This window comes from Ursus maritimus, unplaced genomic scaffold (assembly GCF_017311325.1).
Source record: "Ursus maritimus isolate PB19 unplaced genomic scaffold, ASM1731132v1 scaffold_9, whole genome shotgun sequence".
Lineage (NCBI taxonomy): Eukaryota > Metazoa > Chordata > Mammalia > Carnivora > Ursidae > Ursus > Ursus maritimus.
This window is the reverse complement of record NW_024427107.1, coordinates 79,651,216-79,677,195: the sequence shown is the minus strand read 5'-3', so window position 1 is coordinate 79,677,195 and position 25,980 is coordinate 79,651,216. Positions and strand designations below refer to the sequence as shown.

The window sequence follows — 25,980 nt, the reverse complement described above, 5'->3', positions numbered from 1 at the left end:
GCACGTGACATCCGTCCACTGGAAGACCTAGGGTCATCAGCCGGCGGAAAGGAGGAAGTGCTGACGCCCTGTGACCGAATGAGCCTGAAAAGCAGGCAGTCCGTAGAGACAGAAAGCAGAGTGGCTGCCGGGGCAGCGGGGGCGGGGTGACAGCTAACAGGTACATGGTTTCTTCCGAGGTGACAAAATGCCCCAGAACGAGTTCTGCTGCTGGTGTCCTGACTCTGGACATGCTGAAGCCTGTGGGGTTTTCCACTTTACGTGGGAGCGTTGTCTGATATGTGAATATCAGTAAAGCTGTCATTGAGAAAATCTGCAGCCGTCACCAGCTCCTCAGCACCCCTATTGTCTGGGTTGCGGAGAATCACATACAGTGCAAGAGCCCCACACGCTCCCCTCCGCCACCACTTCCTGCCTGGCTCTGCCCCGTGACACTCTGGAGCCCCCGCCAGGGCCCCTCTGGGCGGGCCTGAGACACCCTGAAGGCCCCACCACATTCACTCACTGGGTTCCCGCATAAGCCCTCCCTGGGGGGCAGGGTCTGCGAGGCCACTGAGGCTGCGTCTGTCCCCATGCCGGAGCCTGGGGTGCAGGCCTGAGGGCTCTCTGGGGCTGTGGGCACAGACTCTGCTTGCTGTGGGCCCCCAGCTCCAGCCCGGCCCCAGAGCCCCTCTGCTGCTGTGAAGAGGGTGCCCTTGCTGGTGCAGCAGGAGGCTGCAAGAGCCTGAGGAGGGCTGGGCGTGTGTATGGGCGTGTGTATGGGCGTGTGTAGCACGCACACGCATGTGTGCGTACCTGTGCATAGGTCTTCATATGTGTTTGTTGCATTGCTGTTTGTGCGTGCACATGCGTGTGCTTACACACGTGTGTTTGTGTCGGTACATGTTTGTGTGTGTTGTGTGCGAGCATGTGTTGGGGAGGCCACGAGGCCCATGCTACGCCCATGGCTGCTGATGCTGCAAGGCTGTCCTCCTGGGGTCCTCTCTCCTCCAGCGCAGCCACCCCTGGGGACCCGGGTCTGAGGCAGACGTGCCAGGCAGGAGCCATCCGTAGGGCAGGAGGGGCAGCGCGCCCGCCACGCTGGCCACGGCAAGCGCAGATGGTGGCACACGGTGCCCACCTGCCTTGAGGCAGTTCCCTGGGGCCGCCACACCTCAGGCTGGGGGGGGGGCAAGGCGTGGCTGCCGCAATTCCCTGTTCCGTGCTCAGTTCTTCAGCAGTAACCAAAACAAGAGGGACTCGCCAAGCCCGGTGCCTCTCCCCTGGGCTCCGGAGTCTTGTCAGAGGACAGAGGTCAGCCTGACAGCCTGCTGGCCCTGCACCCTATCCCCTCCCTGGCTCCCATTCAAGAGGCGAAGTATGACCAACAGGACATTTCGAGGCCCAGGAACTCTGGGGCGACATTATGTCCCCCTCGAGCCCACCCTGTGCTACACTGAGGTAGGTAAAGCTGCCCTGGCCACGGCCTGGGTGAGCCCTGGGGGTCCACAGCTAGGGAGGACACATGTCTCTGAAGGCACGCTGTGACCCCAGACTGGGAGCCAGGGAGGGCACTAAGGTCTGTGCGCCTGGAGGGGTCAGCCGGGCTGGGCCGCCCAAGGTGGAGGAAGCTGGCTTCAAGCAGGGACTCCGCCCCGTCCCCGTGGGTCCGAGGGGCTGGAGCCAGCGGGTCAGCGGTAACCGGGGGCAGACCCTGCCCTGGGGTGCCCAGTCCCTGGCGAAGACACAGGTCATTAAGAACCCAGAGTAACCCAAGGGCTCTGGAGGGAGCGGCCCATCATGGACGAGATGGGCAAGTGCCCTGAGGCGGGCACACAGGGCAGGCGCCAGGGGCACCAGGGTCCGCAGGGTCCGCGAGGGGTCCGTGCAGCAGCCCAGGGCCGGCTCCACCCAGTGCCGACCCTTCCAGCGACCATCCCGCTTCCCACTCAGCGCCCACGCCCTCCACAGCCTCCCTCCGGGGCAGGCTCCCCTTCCTCCTGCCGTTGCCGCTCCCCCTGCCGCCACCCCTTCTGCCCTGCGCCCACGTCTCTGTCCCGCCCTCCGGCCCGCAGGGAGCCCTTGCTCTGAAAAGCGGACGAGGTCAGGATTGGAGACGTCCGTGCTGGCTGCTGCTGCTGCGGGGCCAAGAGAGCGCTACCCAAGTCCCATCTTCTGGGGACTGAGTCCCCCACGGGGTAGCCCTCCCGCTCACCACAGCGGCCACCCCGTCGGTAGCCCTGGACGCTGGGGCCCAGCAGTTCCGCCATCTCTGGGGGATGGGTCAGCCCCAGAGCAGGGTGGTCTCGGCTCAGGGGCGCCCCAGGAGTCAGGAGGGCTGTGGGCGGCAGGGGGGCACCCCCGCCCTCCCTGGGGCTGCTGCTTCCTTTTGGAGTCCCCTGCCCTGGGGCCTGCTAGGATCTCTCCAGTCCCCTGAGNGAAGCAGCCCCCTAGCTCTTGCTTCCGCTTTTCTGAGCCTCCCTCACTCTGCCCCAGCTGGGAGAAGCGCTCCTGGCTGGAGTCCAGGCATTGCTGGGGCAGGAGGGGAGTAGGTATGCGCCGGACACTGGTACTGAGGTTTGCTCAGTAGTAGGCCCGTGGAGGGTGGTCTTCGTGACATTCATCCGTCGTGGTCCCTGAGAGCTTTGCGGGAATGCTGCGATTTAGGGAACAGTAGACCGAAACACTTCTCTCCCAGAAGCATCTGGCTCAGACAGCCTGCGGGTCATGCTTTTTAGTGAGGGTTAGGCGTGGGGTGTGATGCTGGGGTGAAGCAGGGATCCACAGGGTCCCTGAGGTCAGTTGCCTTCCACAGTAACTTGCTGCTCCCTTCCCTCTGGGATGAAAGGTGGGGGGCATTCATGCGGTAGCGGTTCCAGCCTGCCAAACACCTGTTCCCACCTGAGGACTCCCACCTGCACAGAGGGAAGGAGATGGCAGGAGGGTCCCCAAGGGGTGGGTGTGCAGGCTAGGTGGGTGGAAGGAGGAGGCAGATAATGCAGGACAGATTGGACATTTTGTGCGTATTTCCTGATAAAAGCGCGTTTGGAATGCCTACACTGCATTCCCTTTAGGGGCTGGTGCACCTGTGGGGGTAGCTTTGTGCTGTGGGGCAGGGCGGAAGTGGCTGGGGTGGGGTGCTCTGGGGGGAGCTCAGGAACAAGAAGCCTGCCTGCGCTGCAGGGTGGAGAGGAAAGGGGAAGCTGGGTGTGGGAGAAGGCAGGGGCCGCCAGGGGCTGGGGAGAAGACAGCCCTGCGAAGAGAGAGAAGTCCCTCACAATGGACTCCGGCAGGGACGGTGTCTGACTGTCGAGGCTTGCTTGTGTGCTGAACGTCTGTCGTGGAAATCCTTCGGCTGCCCCAGCCCGGCACCTGGGCAGCCCTCTGGGAAGGAGCACCTTGGGGTGGGGGGAGAGGACCGGCAGAGAGAGGCTGCCGGGAGTGTGGGTGGTCAGCGAGAAGAAAGCGCTGTGGGGGGAGATGGCCACCCAGCAGCCGGCCCAGGATGTGCAGGACAGGGGAGGCCCAGAGATGGGCCGCGACCCTGAAGACCGTTGTTGTGGGAGCGGAGTGTGCCGACGTCTTGACACCGGAGCAGGGCCTGGCACGCTGTAAAGAGCTATAAACAGGCTAAATATTTTTGTCTGGTGTTTTGTCTGTCATTTGAGGGGAATTCCTAAAAATGAAATTACTCAAAAAGTACTCAGGGTCTTGGCACACGTTGCAATTTGCCCTTCAGAAAGGCTCGCCGAAGTCCAGAGCAAGGAGCGTGAGTTTCCGCCCCCGAGCCACGCCCCCTCCCGGCCAACAGCCGAAGGCAGATTTGTTTTCATTTTTGCCAATCTGGTGGGAATCAACGAGTTTTGAATGTAACTGTTAAGATCAGTTTTAGTAAGTTAACTGTGACAGCTCTTCCATCCTATTTACGGTTTCTCAACCCTAGCAGACAAATCTCCAAACCCTGCATCCTCTTGGCAAGTGGCTGGGCTCTCCTGTCCACCACCCCAGGACTGGACAGCTTGCCCAGCCGCGGAAGAGAACAGGCTCAGTGCTAGACTCACGAGTCTCGGTTTGTGCTGCGTAAGAAATCACCCCAAACCTTAGTGGTGTAAGCAGCACCTGCTTATTTACTCATAAATACGTGAGGTGCCCTAACTTATGCCATTTAGGCTGGACATCGCTGCTATGGATCATCTCTGCTCCACGGGTGCTGCCTGGGTTCCCAGCTGTGGAGTTAGCTGGCAACGAGTCCTCTCACGTGTCTGGCTGATGGCTGACCGTCAGAAGGGTCAGCGGTATAACTGGACACATGCTGTCCATCCTCCATCCGGCCAACCCTGACTCGTTCACAAGGTGATGGCTGTAGGACTCTCAAGAGAAGTTGCACAGGGCAACTTTTCAAGATCCCTCGTGGGAAATTCCATCTCACGCCTTCTCTGAGAACTCCCCTCCCCTGCCCTCAGAGTTTTGCCAGGGCCTCAGGACCTTACACCACTCCTGATAGATAAGTTACCCTGAGCCTGTCCACACGGCCTCCCTCCTAGGGTTCCTCTAGCTGCTTGTGGGAGAGGAAGAGGGAAAGCTAGTCAGGGTTCAGCCAGGGCAGTGGCAGGGGGAGAGGAGGAGGGTAGGACAGAAGATTGACAGGCCTCGGTGGTACTTGCAGAGGGACCAGAAAGGGCACAGGAAGCAAAGATGGTTCCAGATAGATTGTGTCTCTCCTCGAAGACATCTGGGTTGGGAGGGACGCCCAGCTGGGGCTCTGCCCTGTGTCAGAGCCGGCCGGTGCGGCTGGTCTTCTCAGCCTGGCATCCACCAGTACAGAACAGGCCTTCAGAGTGGGCATGGCTGTCTGTGCAGCAGCACTCACCCCTGGGGGGGTTGAGGCGCTAACCTGGGAGGCGGGTCGTGGGTGGCCACCACCGCAAAGCTTCATGAGCTTGCGTCATCCTGGTGCAGGACCGTGCTCATCTCTGCTGCGGTGAGCACTGGTGGTACGGTATCATTGCGATTATTTACATTCTCACTATTTTTGCTGTTAACTATTTCTTTTGGAGGAGATAAGAAGGGAGAATCAACATTTACTAGCAAATTTCCCACTTCGTGCCCTCTTCATGTCTTTGTTTCCGTGTCACATCTTCTCCCATCGGCCTGAAGAATTTTCCGTAACACTGGCTATTGTGCAGGTCTGTGGCAAACACGTTTTGTCTGTTTCATCTTATTGCGGTAAAAAAAATCACAACATCTAAGTTGTCCTCTGTCTATTTCTAAGTGTCCAATTCAGTGGCGTTAAGTACATTCACAATACTGCAGTCATCATCATTTCTGTCTACACCTTCTCCGCGGCTCCAAGCAGAAACCCTAAGCACTTACTCTCCATTCCTCCTTCCCGCAGCCCCCGGTAACCTCTAATCGGCTTGCTGTCGGTAGAAGTTTGCCTGGTCTGGGTAGTTGGCATGGATGGAGTCGCGCAATAGCTGTCCTTGTGTGACCGGCGTATTTCACTCAGCGTCGCGTGTTTGAGGTTGGTCCCTGGGGTAGCGGGGGTCAGTAAGCAGTGCATCCCTTTCCAAGGCTCACAGTGCGCGGCAGGGGTGGCGCACACGGACAGCGGGGCGAGTGCGAACGGGGCTCCCTGGAACAGGGGCGTGCAAGCGGGACGTGCTCCCTGCTCTCCTCCCTCACTTCTCTCGGGTGCCCGCCCGCAGGGAGACGCTGGGCCATGATACTCCTGCTCCTCACTTTCTGAGGAGCCTCCAGATTGCTTTCCCCAGCAGAGGCGCCCCTTTCCGCCCCCAGCAGTGCTGCAGGGCGTGCGCATCTGCCTGCACACTTGTTTCCACGGATCGACCGAAACCTTTCATGCTTTCGGAGGCTCCCGATCCAGGGACTCCTCGTTCTCGGTCTTCTCCTGTCCTGGCCCGCGGAGCGGCGTTAACAGCGCCACCAGATCGCCCCCGCAGCGCCTCCAGAGCCTAATTCTCCGCGGGTCCAGGGCTCGTCCTACAGAGAACCGCAGGCGCCCCGGGACCCGACCTCCCCGGCTCAGCCGTCGCCCCGCCCCGGCGCGCTTGCGCCACTGGCCGGCGCGGCTACTGCCGTCGCCCCGCCCCTCGCTCTGCGCGCGCGGGGCCCCGCCTTTCCGCAGGCGTTGCCAGGACGACGGCGCGTCCCTCGCGGCCCAGCCAACGCCCGGGCCTGCCTGCAGTGCGCAGTCTCGGTGCTTCCGCGGGCCCCGCCCCGTCCCCGGCCAGGCCCGGCACGACTCCGCCCCGCCCCGCCCCTCCCCGCCCGCGGGGAAAAACAGTCGCGCGGCGATGACGTCGCGGGGGCCTGGCCGGGCGTCGCGGACTCGGGAGATGGAGGAAAAGGAGCAATTACGGCGACAGATCCGTCTCCTGCAGGGTGGGTCGGGTCGGGCCCGGGTCGCGCGTCCGTCTCTTTACCCTAACCTCACGGCGGGCCCCTATCCGCCTCCCCGAAGGGGGTCGCTCTCCGCCTGCGGTGTCGACGGCCCGGTGGGGTCGGGTGGGGAGGGGGTAGGGTCGGGGAGGCGGTGGGGGACCTGGACCGGCATCTGGGCGGGCCAGGGTTAGCCCCTTGCGCGAGTTTCGCCAGACGGGTAGTGCGGGTCCTTCAGGCGCTGCGGCGGGTGGCGGCGGGGCCGTCGCTTAGTAACCGACGGGAGGCGGCCCCCCCCCACCCCCACGGGCGGACACTTCCTCGGCGCCCTCTCGCTCCCGGGGCCAGACAGTGGGGCGGAGGGCTTGGCCTTGGTGCGGCTTGGCGGAACCCCTGGACGTCTCGTTTGGCTGCTTCCCTCCGTACACCCACACTTCCCTTGATATTCCAGGCCCCGACTCCCCAGGCCTCAGTTTCTCAACTTTTCCATTTTTAGACCCGACTTGAGGTTTCTATACTTAAAAAATTTCCTGTTTAAAGTTATTCCCATTAATGGGGCGCCTGGGTGGCACAGCGGTTGAGCGTCTGCCTTCGGCTCAGGGCGTGATCCCGGCGTTATGGAATCGAGCCCCACATCGGGCTCCTCTGCTATGAGCCTGCTTCTTTCTCTCCCACTCCCCCTGCTTGTGTCCCCTCTCTCGCTGGCTGTCTCTATCTCTGTTGAATAAATAAATAAAATCTTTAAAAAAAAATAAAGTTATTCCCATTAAGAGAAGACTTAAGGACTTGGAAAGCGTGTATGAGGGAGAGTCCAGGCGGAGGTCGAGCCTGTCCAGAGGCTTCTTGGGCTCCTATCATGTGCGCGCTGCGGTGTTACCGGGTCAGGACATGGCTTTCTTTGGGTCTGGGGACAGGACTTGTGATGGGGGAGTGTTGTAACTGAGGGGCTAGCTACTGGTTTGTTGGTTGAGTTCTAACCCCCTGGGTTCCCGCTGAGGCCTCTACCTCTCCTGCACCAGGACTGCTCTCCAGGAGCTTCCTGGGAAAGCCTGTGGTGGTGGTGGTGTCAGTCCACTGTTGGGGCTCCAGGCAGGCCTCTTCTCCCCTTAGAGGAGGACAGTGTGACATCCTTGTCAATGGTGGATGCGCACAGGTGTCCGTTGTCTTACGTTCATTGTCCCGTGTGCCAGGCAGGGAGATGATTAAGGCGTATTCCTGCCCCCCCCCCCCCCCCCCGTGGGCAAGCCAGAGGGCCCCTGTGGCTGACTGGCTGCCTTGCTGAGACATTATACCATGGGAGCTTGCTGGTTTCTTCGTATCGAGGGACACATCCCCTTAAAGTACAGTGGAACCAGCATGATAATATTCCTGGCAAATTAGGGATATTATGCCACAGGAGTGCATCTTTAGGATAAACAACCAGAAATAGGACTGAAGTAGAACCGGTGGGAAAAGACTCATGGAAAAGATGGGCTGAGGGCATGTCCATGGTTCTCAGGCTCCAGGGGCTGCCTCTTCTGTGCTGCGGCCCGGCACGGACTCAGGAATGAGGTGGGGTCTGTGGGGCGTCTTGTCCGCTGATTCACTTCCTGGGTACTGTTGTTGATTTTCCGTTCACCCTCTGGTTAATTGAGCCTGTGATTCTGCCTTCTCAGGTCTGATCGATGACTACAAAAACCTCCACGGAAATGCGTCTGCCCCAGGCACCTCAGCTGCTTCCCGGTGGCAGCCACCTGCTTACAACAGCAGCAGGGCCTTCAGTGCCTGCTACCCTCGCCCAAGCCGGAGGGGCTTCTCCCCGAACCACGGGCCTGGATGGCGCAAGAAGTACTCCCTTGTGAATCGGCCCCCAGGATCCTCAGACCCCCCCGGTGACTGTGCTGTGCAGCCGCCCCTCGGGGCTGGGGGAAGCCAGGGCCCTGACCCCCAGCAGTATGTCCTGGAGAGGCAGGTGCAGCTTAGTTCAGATCAGAACATGGTCATCAAAGTCAAACCACCTTCAAAACCAGGTTCAGCTAGTGCTGCAGGGGTCCCTCGGGGCTCCTTGGAAGAGTTTGGGCCCCCCCCCTGGAGTGACCACAGGCCTTGGGAGGGTGAGGGCGAGCCTCCTGGTGGGCAGCGGCAACCCTCAAAGCCAGGAAGAGTCAAGGGGAGCTGCGGTGTAGAGGACCCCCTTCTGGTCCGCCAGAAGGAGCCTGGCAAGCCTCGGGTGGTGAAGTCCGTGAGCAGCATGAGTGACAGCCCCTCAGAGCCCCGGCGGACGGTCAGCGAGAGTGCGGTTGCAGTCAAGGCGCGCTTCCCATCGTCCACCCTGCCCCAGCGCAGTGGCACGGCTGTGGGCCGGAAGGTCGGCTCGCACTCTGTGGCCAGCTGTGTCGCCCAGCTCCTTGGAGATGGGAGAGTGAATGCTGGTCACCCAGATCAGCCGGCTTCGTCTGGTGTGGTGGCCGGCCCAGCTAGACCAGCTTCTGGACCCAGGCAGGCCCGAGAATCGTCACTGCTTGTGTCCTGTCGAACCCACAAGTTCCGGAAGAACAACTACAAGTGGGTGGCTGCTTCCGCCAAGAGCCCGCGGGCCGCGCGGAGGGCCCTTAGTCCCAGAGCAGCCTCGGAGAATGTGTGCAAGGCCCCCTTTGGCACCGCGGAGCAAGTGGAGAAGACGCAGCTCAGAGCCGATCCAGATGCCAAGCCCCGGAGGTCGGCTGCATCCTCCACGGCTGGGGCCTCCCCCAGCAAGTACAAGTGGAAAGCGTCCAGCCCCTCAGCCTCCTCCTCCTCCTCTTTCCATTGGCAGTCGGAAGCTGGCAGCAAGGACCATGCCTCCCAGCTCTCTCCAGTCCCATCCCGGTCCCCTCCGGGGGATAGACCAGCAGTGGGACCTAGCAGTTTGAAGCCCCTCCTCAGTGAGCCCCCACTCTCAGCTTACAAAGTGAAGAGCCGCACCAAGATCGTCCGGAGGCGAGGAAGTGCCAGGTAGGTGCCCCCGTCACCACCCCAGGGCTCCGTCTGGGCAGGCACGGGGCAGGCCTGCGCCTCCGCCGGCGTGGAGTGCAGAGCCTGTGCGAAGGCCCACCTGCGGGAGTGTGGGAGGGAGAGAAGCAGCATCCCCTGCTACTGGGTCAGGCCTCGGTGTGTGTGGTGACGTTCCTGTGCCCAGTACGAATGAGGCTGGGGTTCCTGCTCTCCCTTACAGCCGAGTAGTGGGGGCTTGGCCAGTGAGGCAGGTGGAGGCGGGTGCCAACAAGCCTCCCGTCTCTCCTGCTGGGGAGAGACCAGCGGCTGCCGGAGCAGCTTTTGCTCTGGGCCCACAGGGTTTGTGGATGATTGCTTTATACCCAGGCCAGACTTGGGGTGAGGAAACCGAGGGTGCACCAGGGAGGAAGTCTGCCTCCTTGGAGGCCAAGTGACCAGGTGAGTCACTGTCTCACTGAATAGGTGTCACTTCCCTGGCCGTCAACCCTCAAGGAGTGATGGGAGGCTAAAAAATGTCACTGTGGCTCAGTGCTTGGTCTGGGGTCAGGGCCTTAGGGCAGCTGTTAGCTGCGAGGGCAGACAGTCATTCCCGCTGCGAGTCCTGCTCTGGAGCTCTTTCCTGCTGTCTGACCTTGGTCTTTGGCCCTGCTCTCCCAGACAGGTGTGAGGTTACGTGGGCTCCCCCACCTTCTCTGGACAGTGGCCCTCCTCTGTTTCAGCCAGTGTGGAAAGGGTTGCTGTGAGAAGTTGCTCCTCGCGCCGAAATGGCCGGGGAGGCGGGGGGCAGCTCCTGCTCTGCCGTGGCTCCGTAGGGCCTCCCCCAGCCCCACTGGAGAGTTCGTCTGGCCTGGGGAGCCCGAGGAGACCTGGTGCAGATGCACCGGGTGGGGGTCAGCAGTTGGGGCCACTCTCCCTCTGCCCTGGCTCCAGGCTCTGCAGGGCGGGAGGGCGACAGCTGTCAGACAGCCTCTGCTGATGAGGTGGGAAGGCTGGGTCCTGCGGGGGCAGGCTGCCTCCTGGGGTGGATTACCTGGTGCCGGGATCCAGGTGGGCAAGGGTGGAAGGGGACAGCCGCCCCACGGGGGGAGCCCATTGGGAGCTGCCTGCTTTTTGTCTCTGCAGCCTTCCTGGGGACAAGAAGAGCAGCCCCCCACCTGCTGCTGCTGCTAAGAGCCAGTTCAGCTTGCGGCGGAGGCAGGCCCTCCGGGGAAAGAGCAGCCCCGTTCTGAAGAAGACCCCCAACAAGGGCCTGATGCAGGTCACCAGGCACCGGCTGTGCTGCCTGCCTCCAGGCCGGGCCCACCTCCCCACCAAGGAAGGTATGACCAGGAGGAGGGGTTCTGGAAAGTTTGCTTAGCCAGGTGTGTGAGTCTCACCTCCCCGAGTCTGTGCTGGCTCTGCTCGCCTGTTAGGAGCCACCTTCGGCCTCCACCTTGTCCTGCCAGTGCTCCAGCCCAAGAACGCTCAGCCTGGTGGGCAGTGGGTGGTTTGGGCAGGAGAGCAGAGGAGAAGGACTGGGCCCTTGCACCCTGCGCTCTGGGTGGGGGAGATGCCGCTGGTCAGACGCGTCGTGGCCTTTTTAGCGCATCTCTCCTGTAGACCCAGTCACGTCCTTCTTGGTGAAAGGAGTCAGAAAGTGGATGAGGAGGTGGCAGCCATGCAGGCCTGCAGGGAGAGGAGGGGTGGTTTGTGCTCCCGGGGCTCCCCTACCCTAGGCCTCTGCTGCCTGTCCTAGGCCTGCAGGCTGGCAAGACCACGGGTGTACCCTCCTCTCCCTGTTGGTTGCTGCCTTTTCCTCCGGAATCCTGAGGTGGCCTGGGAGGAGTCTGTGTTGCCCGCTTCCTGAGTTGCTGGTGTTTAGTGATGGGTGAAGGGTTGGGGACCGTTGCGGGTTGTGGTCCCCTTCCTGAGAACGGCCCCCACTCTATGGTGATGGCAGCACACAGGGAACTGGCACATGCTGGTGATCTGGGGTGGGGGGTCGGACTCGGAACTTGTGCATTAATGGCTGTTTTGTGCCGGGCGTTTGGGGAGCCCGCCAAGGGGTCAGCAGGGCTTTGGACACATCTCCAGAGGAGGCGGTGCCTGGGCAGAGCCGAGTGCCTGTGTGCAGCTGGTGGTGGGAGAGTGGGGCACTGGGGCCACGAGAAGGTGTGAGGAAGTGAGGCTGGAGGGTGCTGGCCACACCCAGCTGCCACAGCAACTGTGGACCTCTTCCCACGTGGACAGAGCAAAGGGAGCCCCATGGTGTTCCCTGGTGGCCACGGCGAGGGGGCTGGATTGGGGGTTGGGCTTCAGCTGCAGGACTGACTGGGAGCAGACAGAAGGCTGTGGATGAACTGATGGCCAGGCTGTCCCAGGCCTGACAGGGGAGGATGGGTTGAGAACGCTCCTTGCTCTGGGAGGCTGGCAGGGGGTGGCTGAGTCCCCAGGGAGGTTGGGGCAGTCTGGAGAGAGGTCAGGAAGTAGTGCCCGGGGGCATCCGGGCCTTTGCCAGGATTGATGGCTCCCGCTCAGCTCCTGTGTCATAGTGTTGTCACAGCGGGCAGAGAAGTCTGGGTGAGTGGAGAAGGTGCCAGTGGAGATCTGACCCCGCAGGTAAGCGATCACACAGGGACGGCCACCTGTGGGCAGTGACGGCACTCAGGCCTGACTGTGGCTGGTGGGCGTATCCACGGGCCTCTTTGCATCCTGCCTCAGGTGCTGGGGCTCCAGGAGGCATGAGGCTCTCCTGAGGCCTGCATCCTAGCCCACGGGGCACTTAGATATTTCAGTGGTGACTTGCCACAGGGAGAGTGGGTTGGGGCGGACGGAGACCGGATGGCCGGGCCAGAGCCTCGAGATGGTGGTGTTTCAGTGAGTCTTGGATTACAGGGATGTGGTGAGAGGATGTGGTGTGAGGCGGCTTGGGGAAGAAGTGTCCCCGTCGGAGGCTGCTTGCCCTGGCACCAGGGCGCTCTGGAGTGCCAGCTTCCTGGAGTGCTGCTGGGCATCCACTGGGCACCCGCTGGGCGTCAGGCCTCCTCTCTGGGCCTGGAAGGAAGTATTTGTAGAGGAAGTGCTGAGCCTGGCGTCGCGTGGGACAGGGTTACAGCAGACAGGGCCCGCCAGGGGCTCCTTGTCCTAATGCTGGGGTGGCACCGAGGGGGTTGGTGGGGCATCCCAGGTGGGCACACGGAAGAGGTCAGACTCTTCGGTCTGTGTTCTTGGTGTTGCCACCCTCCAGGAGTTGAGAAGAGCTGCCTTGACTGTGACCTGGCCAGGCCTGTCCTATCCCTGCCCCCCAGGGAACCTGGTTTGGGGGTGGACAGGCCTGAGCCAGACCGTTGCCGTCCTTTAGGGTGGGCGCCTTAGAGGAAGGAGAGCCATTCGTTTGAGGAACTTCTCCTGTCTAGTGTGCCGAGGGCCTGCAGCTGAGGACCCCTCTCCAGATGGGGCAAGAGGTGGACAGCACCTGAGACCCTCCACACACAGGCGGACTTCTGTGCTCTTCTCACCTGCTCTCAGCAGGAGGGCCCTGGTGGGCCCGGGGCTGGAGTGGGGGCTGCCCGAGGCACGGCTTGCTACAGGAGCCACTGGGGAGAGCAGGGCCCAGGCCGCACGGGCAGCATCCTGGGGCCATGGCCTGGGGCTGGCATCCTCACGCAGTGACACAGGCCAGGATGCTCTAGGACACTCACTGGCCACCAGGTGGACAACGGCATGGAGAGTTAAGGGGCTGGCGGGAATGCTGGGTCTGCAGATCTGGGGGGCCGTGAAAGGCGGTGTGCGTCCGCCCTGGAGCTGTGCCTGCAGGCTCAGGCCCTGCTTGCTTGTGTTCTGTTCTTGTTGGGCCTGGGATGCCTGGTTCTCTTGTGAGCTGTACGGGTCCAGTCCGAAGATGTGCAGGCTGCCTCCTGCTGGTAGGATGGGTGCAGTGCGGGCGCCAGTGCTGAGGGAGCCGGCAAGGTCCCTGCCTTCCTAGTTCTCTCCACTAGGAGGTGAGCCGGTCAGCTCGTAGTTACAGACGGATGTGATAGCCAGGGCACAGAACGCCCTGGGAGGACTGTGGAAAGGGGGGGGAGAGTCCTGTTGGGACAAGGGTTTGGAGAAGGCTGCCACTCATTCATCCACTTGCCCATCCCCTCCATCCATCCTCCACCCATCCTTCCATCTATCTGTCCATCCGTCCGTCCACCCTCCATCCACCATTCATCGTACATCTATCCAGCTGTTTATCCGCGTATCCATTCCCCCATCTGTTCTCCCTTTGTCTGTCCTCCGTCCATCTGTCCTCCATCTACCATCCGTCCATCCTCCATCCATCCTCCATTTTTCCTCTGTCCACCGTTCTTACTCCCATCCCCATCCGTCGCCCCCATCCATCCAACAGGCAGGCGTGGAGTAGGTCTGGTGCAGGAAGGCGTGCTGGCCCCCGTGGGTGCTGTGCGTGCTGCAGCCACGTTGCCGTCATTGACAGCTCCCTGGGTACTTGTAAATAAGCTGAGAAGATACTCTCAGGTGGTAAATGTGCTCAGAGGGAAAGGAAATGGGGTCACGTAGCAGAGAGCTGCGGGGAGTGCGGGCAGTTGGCATTTCTGAGGAGGTGACCTCCCAACTGAGACCTGCGTGAAGGGAAGGAGGAGTGAACGGCACGCCCCTCTGCAGGTGAAGGGCACAGGCGGGGTGAGCTGTGCCGTGTTGCAGGAGCAGAGAGAGGTCCTGTGTGGCAGGCGTGGGGAGGGGCGGTGGCTGAGGCCAGATGGAAGGCGGGACCCGTGTGATGGGAGGGTCCGGTGGGCCGCAGTAAGGGGAAGGGGGTGGTTCTGGATACGTGAGAGGAGGGACCTGGGGGCCGCATGAATGTGCTCAGGGACATGACGTGGCTATGTCGGGGGCCCAGGAGTGTCCAGCAGGCCTGAGTCCTGGCAGTGAGCCAGGAAGAGCCTTCAGTAAGGTCTTGGATGCTGGGCCAAAGAGTGGGGTCCTCGTTCTCAGAAGTGGGCCGGGAGCTCGTGGAAGATGCTTGTGCACAGGCCTGAAATGCTGGGCGGGCGGCTCCAGCCACACCACCTTGAGAGCCTGAGACTGGTGGAGGTGGCAGTGGGGGGGACAGGAGTGAAGACGAGCGTTTCCCTGGGCTGAGGGCTACTAAGGAGTCAGTGGGTGGCTCCCCCAAGCACCTCCTTCTGCCAGGTCCACAGGCTTCCCTCTCCTGTCTCCCTCCTTTCCCTGCTCCACCACCTGGGCAGGCCCCAGCCGACTGCAGCTGCCTCAAACACAAGTTTTCATTTGATGCTGTGGACATTTGGGGTGCAGACCCTGGGCTCCGGGGCTCTGGGCCGGCCACCATGGCCTCCCTGTGGTGGACAGGCTGCTTCGAGGCTTCTCTTACCCGTTTTCCCTGACAGATCATTGACCCAGGTCCAGACTTCTGTGGAAGCTGTGTAGGGGAGGGACCTGACCCCTGGTGGGCTCCTGCCCAGTGGAGGGAGGGAGGGGGAGGGGTAGGTCCCTTCCCAGCCCCGCGGAGCCGCCAGTGGCCAGCAGAGGGCGCACTGGCCCCTCTTATCTCTCAGTCCACCTCTTTCTGGTAATTGATTGCCTAATTTCCTCTTTATGTGAAAGAAAGCAGATATCCAGTAATTTGCAGCAATAACCTGCTAATGCTAGGCCAGTATCAAAACTCCCCTGTTCATTTCAAGTGGCAGATAAAACACTAATACATAATTATCCTTGCAAATTGGATTGTTTTAAATAACCAAAAGGCTGTGGCCAGGAGAGAGCGATCCCATCTCCCTGGAGTTCCTGTTCCCGTGTAATTGCCCCGCTCAATCAATTTCCCTGGCATTAGAAATTCCATCACAATCAACATTAAGCTTTATTCATTGTGATGGCTAAGAGCCGGGCCATTTCTCCTCTTTTTCTTAACTGGCAAAATTAATCAGGGAAAAGATTTTAAACATTTACCCGTGCGAAAGAGGTCAGCTCTGCCACTATATTGCTCAGCAGATAAGGGGGCTAATAAAAAGAAAATTGAATTACTAATGATCACCAGGAACAGAGTATATAAAACCTGGCAATCGCAGGTTCAGGAAAAGGGAGAATCAATTTTCTTGGGACAAGGTGCGCTCATTTTTTATTTTAGCGCATATTATCAGCAATTTAATTTGAGAGCGCATAAACAGGAGGAAACAGTTAGGGAATAATGAGCCCGGAGGTGTAAAGTGCCGCGGGATATATGCTGTACACAATTTATTTGGCACAACAGATAATCGCTTTAATTGAATTCAAAACTGCATCGTTCAGCAGCCGTGTGGCCGCTGGTGCCTTGCGCCCGGGGACTGAGCATTATGAAGATCTGGCCTGACTCCTCCTCCTGCTTTCCCCTCTCTGCCTCCCCTCCCCAGCTCCCCTGCCCACAGACCCTCCTGCCCAGTTCACCTAGAGTCAGACTTTGGTTGGGAGGTGGGGCAGGTGGCCCCTTGGGGACACCATGTGACCCCACCCCCACCCCTGTGTTCCCCGCCTCTGCCTCTAGCCTTCCTCCCCTGACTTTTCTCCTGGTGGTGAGTCTGTTGGCCGCTGGGGGGATCAAGAGATGACACCCGAGAAAGGGCCCCAGGGAGCTTCGTTTGCTGAGGACTGGTGGGGTTGACTGCATTTTGGCTGCACAGAGACCCTGCTTGATGTGTCTCAGGGTGGACAGACACTGGAGAAAGCGGAGAGAGAAAAGCCTTTTATAGACCTCAAAAATGGTTTCTGATTTACCACCCATGTAATTGTGGCAATTAGTGATCTCAGCTTGTGGTGTTTACAGTGCACACAGCTCACGTTGGCTCGTGCTCTGGTGCAGGGCCTGGCTGTCCTGGGCCTGTTCGGCTTGTCTCCATCCACACGGGGCCCAGTGCCAGGACTCGGGCCACCCTGAGGTAGAAGGCTTCTTATATGCAGAGTGGGTACTTCCCGGAGCATCTCACCTGTGCCCTAGTCTAGGGGGCTTCATAGTGGCCACAGGTCATGGGATTCCTACCTGCCACTTGGAAATGGTGGCCTTTGTGTGCCAAGAAGAAGCTGTGGTTGGGTGGACAGGTGTCACCTTCCAGACCTCGCTCGGGTGGGAGGGCCCTTCTAGCTCACCTGGCTGGGACGGTGGTAGCCCCCCTCCTCCCCTGTGTCATCTTGAGTCTGGGGCCTGGCCCAGGGTGCCTGAGATGGCACAGCTGAGCAGCTAGTGCGGTGGGTGAAGGTGTGGGTCTGGGAGAGGTCGCTCAGGGCTGCAGGGACAGGACTGTGGGGGGGGTCCAGTTTTCACTTGAGCCGGGCCTTGCATTGCCACTTCACCTCTGGGTGAGAGCTTACCGCCCATCGCTCAGGCCACCGTATCGGCCATGTGGTCTGGAGAAGCTGCTGTCCCCTCTGTGCAGACAAGAAGTGGACTGTCCACTCACCCTAGGTCACTGGCAGAAAAGGCAGCTGTGGTCTTGGCCCCTTATCTGGGTCTTACCAGGTCTTCACCGTGCAGCTCCCAGTGACAGTCCCTGGTGGTGGTGTCCGGCTAGAAGCACCTCTGGCTGGGATCGCCCAGTCTTGGGGGGCCACCCTGCCGCTCTAGCCAGAATTGGGACACCTAAGGGGGACCCGTCGGCTCAGTTGGTGAAGCGTCTGACTCTTGATTTTGGCTCAGGTCACGATCTTGGGATCGTGGGATTGAGGCCCACACTGGGCTCCGCACTCAGCATGGTATCTGCCTGTTCCTCTCCCTCTGCTCCTCCCCTCAGCGCCCGCATGCGTGTGCTCTATTTCTTTTCTTTAAAATAAATAAATAAATAAAATCTGTTTTTTTTTTTTTAAAGATTTTATTTATTTATTTGAGAGAGAGACACACACGCAGAGAGACAGAAGATGAGCAGGGGTGAGGAGCAGCGGGAGAGGGAGAAGCTGAGCAGGGAGTGGGACAGGGGACTCGATCTCAGGACCCCAGGGTCATGACCTAGGCTGAAGGCAGATTCGTCACCGACTGAGCCACCCAGGTGCCCCTAAATAAAATCTTTAAAACAAAGAAGTAGAACACCCGCTCCCTATGTCCCAGGTTTCTCCAGGGAAGTACGCAGGGAGTTTCTCCCCATGTGAGCTCCTCTCGGACCCCCCTCCACTCCTCCTCCAGTACCTGGGCCCCTCACCAGGTCTCTTGGGTGGCCGTTGTGCCTTCCCCTGGCCCCGGAACAGGGCCACACAGTGCTTGCTCAGCGGTGGATCTCCCCATCTCCCCAGTCCCTGGGTGGAGAGTCTGTGGGCCGTCTTGCTCCTTGCCAACCCCCTCCTGGCTCCTTAGGCAGGTACCCCTGGCCGGCTGTCCTGGGGCTTGAAGGGCCCATGTTGGGGTTGCCCCCTTGTTCCTGGAGAGGTCACAGCAGGCTTCTCAAGAGTTCTGGGCATCAAAGCCTGTCTGGACATGCTCGGTTTGTGCAGGGACATTTGTGGGGTTCTTGCCGAGCAGGCACCAGTGGATGGGGGGCTCGGGCTGCACCCACTTTTGGCTCTGTCCTCTAGCTGCCCCTTGAGCAGCTGCCAGGAGGGCCTTTTACGCAGTTCTCACTTGGCTCCCTTCTCTGAGGGCTCCAGGTGCGTGGAAAAGCCCAGCTCTCCCTGCCTGCTGGGCCCCACCCCCTCCAACCAGGCCTGTGCTTCTGACCAGGGTACCCAGTGATGGGCAGGGGGTGAGCCAGGCCACAGCACTGCGGCATCGCTCTCAGGAGGCAGCCTGAGACCCCGCTGCTTGCTGCTCAGCGGGCCCGTGTGAGGCCTGTGATGGCCTCAAGGCTGTGGGCAGGTCGGGGAGCAGAGCAGAGCCTCGGGCCTTGCCCTGGGCCTCCACAGGAAGGGGGCCTATTCTCACCATGGACGTTTGCAGGGTGCTCTCGGATGGCTGGGTGTGGCTGCACCCTGACCCTGCACTGCGGCCAGGCTGCTGGATGGACCCTCTGATCTGGGGGCCTCCCTGGGAGGCTGGCCGTCGTGGAATGCATGCTGCTGGGTAGTGCTCAGACTCCAGCGCACGGTGCCCGGAAGCCTGGGGGTGGGGGTGTCACTGCCTGCCCAGGGCCAGCCTCTGGGGCAGGACACGGTGCTGGCCTCGGGGACCTTCTTGGGCTGGCTAGCTGTCCTCTACTGATTTAGGCAAAGGCCACCGGTTGTAGCCTGTGGGGGAGTGGGAGACTTGCAGGGGACACCAGGGATGCCTCTCTCAGGCCCCATGTTGTGGGCAGGGCTGTGTGGCAGCCCTGGCCGCAGCCCCAGGAGGGTCCTGACTCCCACCACACAGCTGAGAGGAGGATGGAGGGGGCTTCCTGTGTCATCACGGCAGGGGAGGATGCTGGGGAGGGCCAGGGCTGGGTGACTTCCATGAGGCGCGTCCCTCCCGTCCCCCTGGGTGCTGGGATCTTGCTGAGGGGCCCTGGTTAGGAGCCTCACTCGCTTCCAGTTTCCACATCTGTGACGGGGCCAAGGGCCACTTCCGGGGCCGCTGTGCTGACCACAGGAGCCAGGTGGCCAGGGGCTGGGGGCAGGGCTTGGTGGAAGCCAGCCAGGTTGGCTGCCGGGGGTTCCCGCCACGGAGGGCTTTGCCTTCCGTGTGGCTCACTGGTGCGCCTGGCTCTTTAGTCTCACCAGGGCGGACGCGGCAAGAGCAGTTCCATCCGGAGCCCTGCTTCCATACGGGAAGGAGAAGGTGCTGAATTAGGTGCTGCGAAAGGCAGCCACAGTGATCCATGTGAGCCTTGCATGAGTTGTCAGGCGCATCGGAGGCCTCGACTTAGTGATTTAGTGCGTCGTGGCTGTGGTAATGAATTACTCCGCGAGAACCGGGGTGGGAGGGCACGTCTGCGTGCGTGCATGGCGTTCCCGTGGCCCCATGGGCAGGTCAGAGCCTCTAGGGAAGTCGCGGCCACTGCCGAGCTGCGGACTCCCAAGTGGTGTCCTGAAGCTGAAGCCTGCCGGGCCGGGGAACGGGAGCGCCCTCTGGTGGGCTCGGGTCTCCCCTGGTTGGGGACGGCGTGGGCTGCTTCTTGTGTCTGATGATCTGATGATCGGGATGCGCCGAGGGTGGTGCACCCCCAAGTGCAGTTTGAGGGTCCCTCTCAGCCTGGTGGGCTCACGGGTGCCTGCCCGTCAGCAGGCACTGGGGCGCAGGACGAAGGCTCAGCCCTTCCTGTCAGTCCTGCTGTTCCTCCTGCTGCCGCCCGTCGGGTGCTCTGTCCTAGCAGCTTTCTTGGGTCTGACCCCTCCCACCTCTGGGAAGGGGGCCAGCTTCAGTGGCCACCTGGTGAGAGGGTGTGGGTTGGCCTACCTCCTGGAGGTGTGGCCTTCCAGGTCTCTGGAAGTTGGCGCCTTCTCTGCGCGGCTGTCAGAATGTTGCTGGGCACCCTCTCCCAGGCCTGGGGTCCTGTTCCTCCTGCTGGAGTGCCCACCTAACTCCTCTGTACCCTTGCTATGGGCACCTGCCGTGGCACTGGGCCCTTGGTGTGCTCTGTGCTGGGGGATTCCTCCAGGGCAGGGCAGGGCTGCGTGTGGCCAGGGCTTCGCCTGGATATGGGTCCCCATCGGGGTCCCCGTGTTCCCACCTGACCGGCAGTTTCCCGTGGCGCATGTCCGTTGGCATGCTGGGGCGAGGTCCTAGCAGGAAGGAAGTGCCGGTTCCTTTGGCGTCTCCTGCCCCGTGCTGGGCTTGCACGGCAAGGGCAGGGGTTGGCCAGGACGGGGAAGGCCCGTGTGAGAGTTAACAGCTCAGCCGATGCCACCCTGCACGTGGGGCCTGTTGTCTTCTTGCTACTCATTCCTCTATGCCATTTCTGCCCCCGATAAGCAAATGTCACTGAGTGTCACCGAGCCCTAAGCAGTGCTAGGCATGTGGCCCTGGCAAGGCCCAACGGCATAGCGGTGAAAAGAAGTGACGGCAGCCCGGATGTGACTCTGTGGCAGAGAGAAGACAGGGAGGGACTGGCCCGCTGGCAGGGAGTTGGAGGGGGCTCCTGCCTGGGCCGGGCTTTCTAAGGGCCAGAGGGTGGAGAGGAACGTGGGCACGCCACGAGGGGCACTCTGAGCAGAGAGAACGGTGTGCGCTCAGGGCAGGTGGCAGAGCACGGCTGCGGCTTTCTTTCACCTGGACTGGCCTAGAATGAAGGGACACGGGGATGCCCACAGGTGGCAGGAGGGCCCGCAGCGATCTGACACTGCTGCCTCTCCCAGCCCCCGGGAAGGGTGGTCACGAGGTCCTCGAGTGTTAGGGACATCTACCTGTGCCGCGTCTGCTGTCTGCTGCCAGGCTCCTTCTGCCTGGATGGCTGTGCCCAGTGTAGACCAGAGCCATCCTGGGTGCTGGGCTCACAGGGAGGCTACCAAGGGAGGGGACAGAGCCAAGTTAAGTTTGCTGAGTGACGGCTGTCTAGACTGAGCCCGGGGTGAGCCAACGCCCAGAGGCAGAAAGTGAGGCTGGGGAGACACTGGACCTTCCCCTCTGTGGGCAGCAGTCTGCACCTGACTGGGCCTGGGCCCCCTTCTGTGGCCTGCAAGCCTCACCTCCAGAACGTGTCAACACTCTGGGCCCCGTGCTAGCTGCAGAGCAGATGCTGGGCCTCCCCACGAGGCGGGGCCAGGGCTGGAGGAAGCTAACGGTCCAGATGGGGTTGGCAGGCACGGGCGTTGCTGTGTGACCAGCGCAGTCCAGCCGGGGGGGAGGGAGGTAGGCCGGGAGAGGATGTGGGGGCACAATCTGCCCGCCCCCAGCCCTGTTCTTGTCCTCAGGCCCTGCCCTGGGTCCTTGGTAAGAATCTGGTGCAAGCTGATGGCCAGGTTGTGCCAGGATCCTAGTGCAGCGTCCAGGAGCAAAGCGGGCACACTCCTCGTAGGTACAGGCAGATGAGGGCACAGAGGTAGGTGGGTGCGTGGGTGGATGGCCCCGAGGGGCTTGGGCGTTGGTTTGTCCGGTTCACTGCCAGTGGCCTCTCAGTGCCCTTTTTGTCCTGGGCTCACTGGGGCCAGTGGCAGACTCCTGCCTCGAGGGGTGAGGGGTTATACCTGGCCCTGGGAGGGCTGGGGGCTGTGGACCCTGTGTGCTGTCTGCTGCTCCCTATGGCATTTGGGGCTGGAACCCGGGCACTGGGCTGGGGGGTATGACCCAGCTGTCCCCTTGGCACCTCCTGGCCTGGACATTTTGTGTAACGGAGGAGGAGCAGGAGTGTGACTTTGGAGCTCCCCAGGAGCACTGCCGGACGAGCCCCGTCCCGTCGGGGCCGCTGAGATGCAGAGCGGCATCAGGCTATGGCTCAGGGACAGTAGTTCCAGGGAGTGGTGCTGGGAGCTGCCTGGTGCCTCAGGTGGAATTCTTTCCTGCTGAGGACGGCTGGGCGAAGGAGGAGGACACATGGAGGGACACGATGTCCCCAGGCTGGGTCTTCTGGTCCAGGCCTCTGGGGAGGGGACAGGAGCTGAGTTTGGTGGGGGACAGCAGTCCTGGGGTCTGTCCCCTTCTGGGAACTCTGCAGCTGGAGGATTGTGTCTTTGGTGCTTGGCCCCATGGGAGGAGTGGGGCAAGGCGGCTGTGGCTCCCGAGGACCTGCACAGAGAGCCCCCTCCCCTGCCTACCTCAGCCTGGCCCTGTGCCTACCCAGCAGTGACACGCTGGACTCCACCTGTGAGACTCCGAGAGCCAGCAGTGTGGCCCTGAATCAGGCCTGAGCCGCCCTTCGAGGTTCCTCTGGTTGGCATGGGGCTCCGAGGGGCCAAGGTGGGCATCTCACAAAGGAGGTCTAGAAACATGTCTCTCCTTTGGGGTTCTCTGTTGCCTGGCTTTCCTTACTCCTTGTGCTTTAAAGGGGAAAGAAAAGACCCAGGTGGGGGGGGCGGTTCATTGTCTGGATCCGGCCCATGCCGTGTTGTCCCCTTGGCTTGTGAAGGGTAGGGGAGTGGCTGGAGGCCACAGAGTCCCACCGCCCCTCTGTCTGTCCCGGGCAGTAGCACTGGCTGGCGTGTGTGCCCTCAGGGGAGGGACAGCAAGTGGGGAGCAGAGGCTGGGGGGTGGGGGCTGCTGTCCCAGGTCAGAGCCACTCCCACAGACCACAGCAGGCCTGTGTTTGGATGCAGTGTCCACAGGTGCTTGGATGAGTGGCCCTAGGTCTCTTGTGAAAAACAGGCAATTGTACAGTTATAAATATGTCCTAAGCATAGCCGTATCCCGCAAGTTAATGATCCCGGTTTTCCTCCAATTTTTTTTCTAATTTTTTTTGACTCACGGGTTTTTTAAGAAGGGTATTTTGTTTCATTTCCAAACCTCTCAGCACTTTGACGGTATTTGTAGTTACTGTTTTCCAGCTTCACCCCACCTTGCATGCAGTGTGTGTGATTTCGGTCCTTCTCGGTGTGCTGACACTTGCCTTATGACCCGGCTTGTGGTCAGTTCTGGTCAGGCTCTCACATGCTCTTGAAGAGGACGGAGTTCCAGCTGCTGGGTGTGGGGCTCTGGAAGGCACGTGGCATTGGCCGTGTGGCTCCCATCTTCTGCGCACTGACCGACGGGGGCAGCAGGGAGGAGGTCTTGCCCCCACCCTGGTCCCTGAGAACGGGTGTTAGAGTCTTCCACTGTGCTCGTGGTCCCTCGTTTCTCTGTCAGATCTGCCTTAAATAGTTTGAGGCCACTTTGCTGACGGCAAACCAGTTCGGAACCGTTACATCTCCCTGGTGGATGGAATCTTTTGAGGTTACGAAATGTTCTTATTTCCGGTAATGCGCTTTGCCTTAAAGGCTGTTTTCTCTGATTCAAGGGGAGCTGCGTTGGTCTTGTTTCAGCAGGTCCCGTAGAACGTGGGTGCGCACAGGCACGCGCGCCCGGCGGACACGTGAACGTTGTTTGTATCCTACGCAATCGTGTGTGTACTTTCAGCTTCTCCGTTATGTTTAGATATTTTTTCTATGCAGTAAATAGTTTTAATTGCCGTCTGAAAATGTCTTTCTAAAGAAAGATTTAGTGTGTTCACGCTTACTGTAATTACTAATGTATTTTGGCTTAAAACTCCTGACTTCCTTTTTCTTTCTTCCACTTTTCTGTGCTTTTCTCTCTCATCTGTTTTAAGAAGGCTCCATCCCCAGTGTGGAGCCCAGTGTGGGGCTGGAACTCAGGCCCTGAGACGGAGGTGTGAGCTGAGATCGGGAACCACCCCGGTTCTCCTCTGTTCTTTTTTTTCTGGATTTTTTAATTCCGTTTTTTCCTCAATTAGCTTACTGTACATTCCTTTATTTCTTTTTTTAACCCGGAGGTTATAATGTGCGTTTTTTACTTAGTGTTATTGATACTGAGAGATTGACTGAGTGATGGCTTCCCAGGTAGCGTATGCTGCTTGGAGCTTGTGAACTCCTCCCCCTCCCACTTTCTGTGCTAGACCTGTTGGGATCTTAGTTCTCCCTGTATTTGAGACTTCACGAGACCATTTATGTACAGTCAGCATTTACCGGAATTTACCTGTGTGTTTCTCTGCCTTTTGTCTTCGTTCCTCTTTCTGATCGAAGAACACCTCTTAACGTTTCCTTTAACGTTGCAGGTCTGCTGAGGACCTTTTCTCTCCACAGATGTCCGTCTGAACAGTCTATGTTTCTGCCTTCATCTCTGAACGGTTTTCATCGTGGAAAGCCATTGGGGCTGGCGGGCGTTCCCTTGCAGGCCAGGCGGCCGTGCTCTTCTGCTCTGGTCATGACTGGGCCCCTCCTCCCTGGTTTTCAGCAGCGGGCCATGGTGTGCTTAGTGTGCTCATTATTATCCTGCTTGGCGTTTGTGATATTTCTTGAATCTGTGGACTGATGGTTTTCATCAATTTGGGAAAATTTTCAACCATCATACCTTCAGTACTGCTTTTGCTCTATTCCTTCTTGCTTTTTGGGGTCTCAGCAACAATTCTACTAAACTTCTTCACCATAGTCTGTGTGTTTCCTCGCTCTTTTTTTTTTTTTTTTTTGAAGATTTTATTTATTTGAGAGAGCGAGAGAGAGCACGAGGAAGATGGAGAAGCAGACCCCCCCACTGAGCAGGGAGCCCGATGTAGGACTCAATCCCAGGACCCTGGGATCATGACCTGAGGTGAAGGCAGACGCTTCTCCGACTGAGCTGCCCAGGCGCCCCCCTATGCTCTTTATTAATCATATTTAAAGTCCAGCTTCTTTGCCGGAAGCTGGTGGGCGGGTGGGTAGGCAGGTGGTGGTGCTTTCCTTGGAGACCCCAGGGCTCTGTCCCTGCAGTCAGCCCCGCTGCCCGTGCCCTCAGAGGACCATGTTGACACAGATGGAGCCCCCTCAAGATGGGCACCAAGGATCGGCCTCCCTTATTCGCTGGGGTCTGCGCTGAAACCCTTTGCTTCTGTCCTGCTGGGATCCTGAGGGTGGCTCTGCCAAGGGAGAGGTGCCTCAGTTGTCATAGAAAGGGTGGTCTTACGTGGCATCCTCCAGAGGGCCATGTCTCTTCAGCTGTCAGAGCTTCTAGACCGGTGGTGTGATCCTGGAAGCGGTGCCTGTGTCCGTGGGACCCCTGCTTTCTCATCCCCGTTCTTGGGTCCTTGGGAGGTGGTAGTGGCTTCCCTCAAGACCCGTTGACAATGACCTGTTTACTGTAAGGGCCCTTGCTCCCGGCTGGCACCTTTTCGGGGGTGGTGGCAGGCAGAGCATTTTTCCAGGTGGAGCCCAGGCTGGAAGGGGTTGGGCTGTGAGGGGCCCAAGAGAGCGCCGCAGCTGGGCCTTCTCTGGGGCCTCCTGGGATCGCGCGTGCGGCCTAGGGCTCTCTGTGCTCACACAGGTAGCTTTTCAATGACGAGATTTGGTGTGAATGCACAGAACGGATGGAATTTGCGAAGGAAATCTATAGGCGCACACACGGACCATAAATCCTGCAGTCTCTGGTCACTAAGCGTCCGGTTATTTGTTGGTTTGCCTGAGTGTCTCCCAGGCCTGGCAGGAAGGAGTCCTGGCCTCGGATAAGCCCCAGAGCCCTGTGCCCTTCTGGTGTCTCTGGCCCAGGGGGCCACAGGGGTCTGCATGATGCCAAGGTCTTGTCCCTGGCACACTTGTCCCCTCCCAGCTCATTCAGGTTTTGGGGTGTGGTAGGGACCTAACAGCAGTGTGGCCTCTTCCTGCCCTGCCCGTCTGTGGACCTCCCAGTGCTCTGGGTGCCTCCATCGGAACAGACCAGAGCCGTCCCCGCCCCACCTCGTGGCTGGGCTCCCCCTGGGCCTGGTGGCTGTGGGCACCCCCCCACCCCAGCATTCACTGGCCTGTTTGCTGTCACTCTGCGGGGCTCTGCGCTTTCTAAATTAATTCTGGAGCTGTTGTGCTTCCTTTTCTCTGTGTCTTCCGAGCCGCACGGATCCGTGATGGGCTGTGGCAGCTCCTCTCCTAATTGCCCTTTCCGCATCAGCGGCAGAGCGAGGAGGTGGCGGGGTGCGTGCAGGAGCACGGTGGGGCGCAGCAGCCTCGGGGAGCGCGCTCTCAGTGGTGCGACGTGCTCCCGTGGCCACCGCTCTGCAGCTGGCCCGCAGCAAGGCGGCCGTGGGAAAGGGCTGTGGCCGTGGGGCAGCAAAGGGCCCACCTGAGCTGGGCAGGAGCCGTGGGCCC

General features: G+C 60.3%; 1 protein-coding gene across 3 annotated transcripts in view; it reads left to right on the top strand.

Moving 5' to 3' along the window:
- Positions 1–6,274: 6,274 nt before the first annotated feature.
- ZC3H3 (zinc finger CCCH-type containing 3) overlaps positions 6,275–25,980 on the top strand; it is a 91,706-nt gene continuing 72,000 nt past the window's right edge. For all 3 annotated transcript variants that reach the window (XM_040625731.1, XM_040625732.1, XM_040625730.1), the window contains exons 1-3: positions 6,275–6,384; positions 8,037–9,354; positions 10,477–10,673. In XM_040625731.1, coding sequence (XP_040481665.1) covers positions 6,297–6,384; positions 8,037–9,354; positions 10,477–10,673 — 1,603 coding nt within the window. In that variant the 5' untranslated portion in view covers positions 6,275–6,296. The remainder of the gene's footprint in view (positions 6,385–8,036; positions 9,355–10,476; positions 10,674–25,980) is intronic.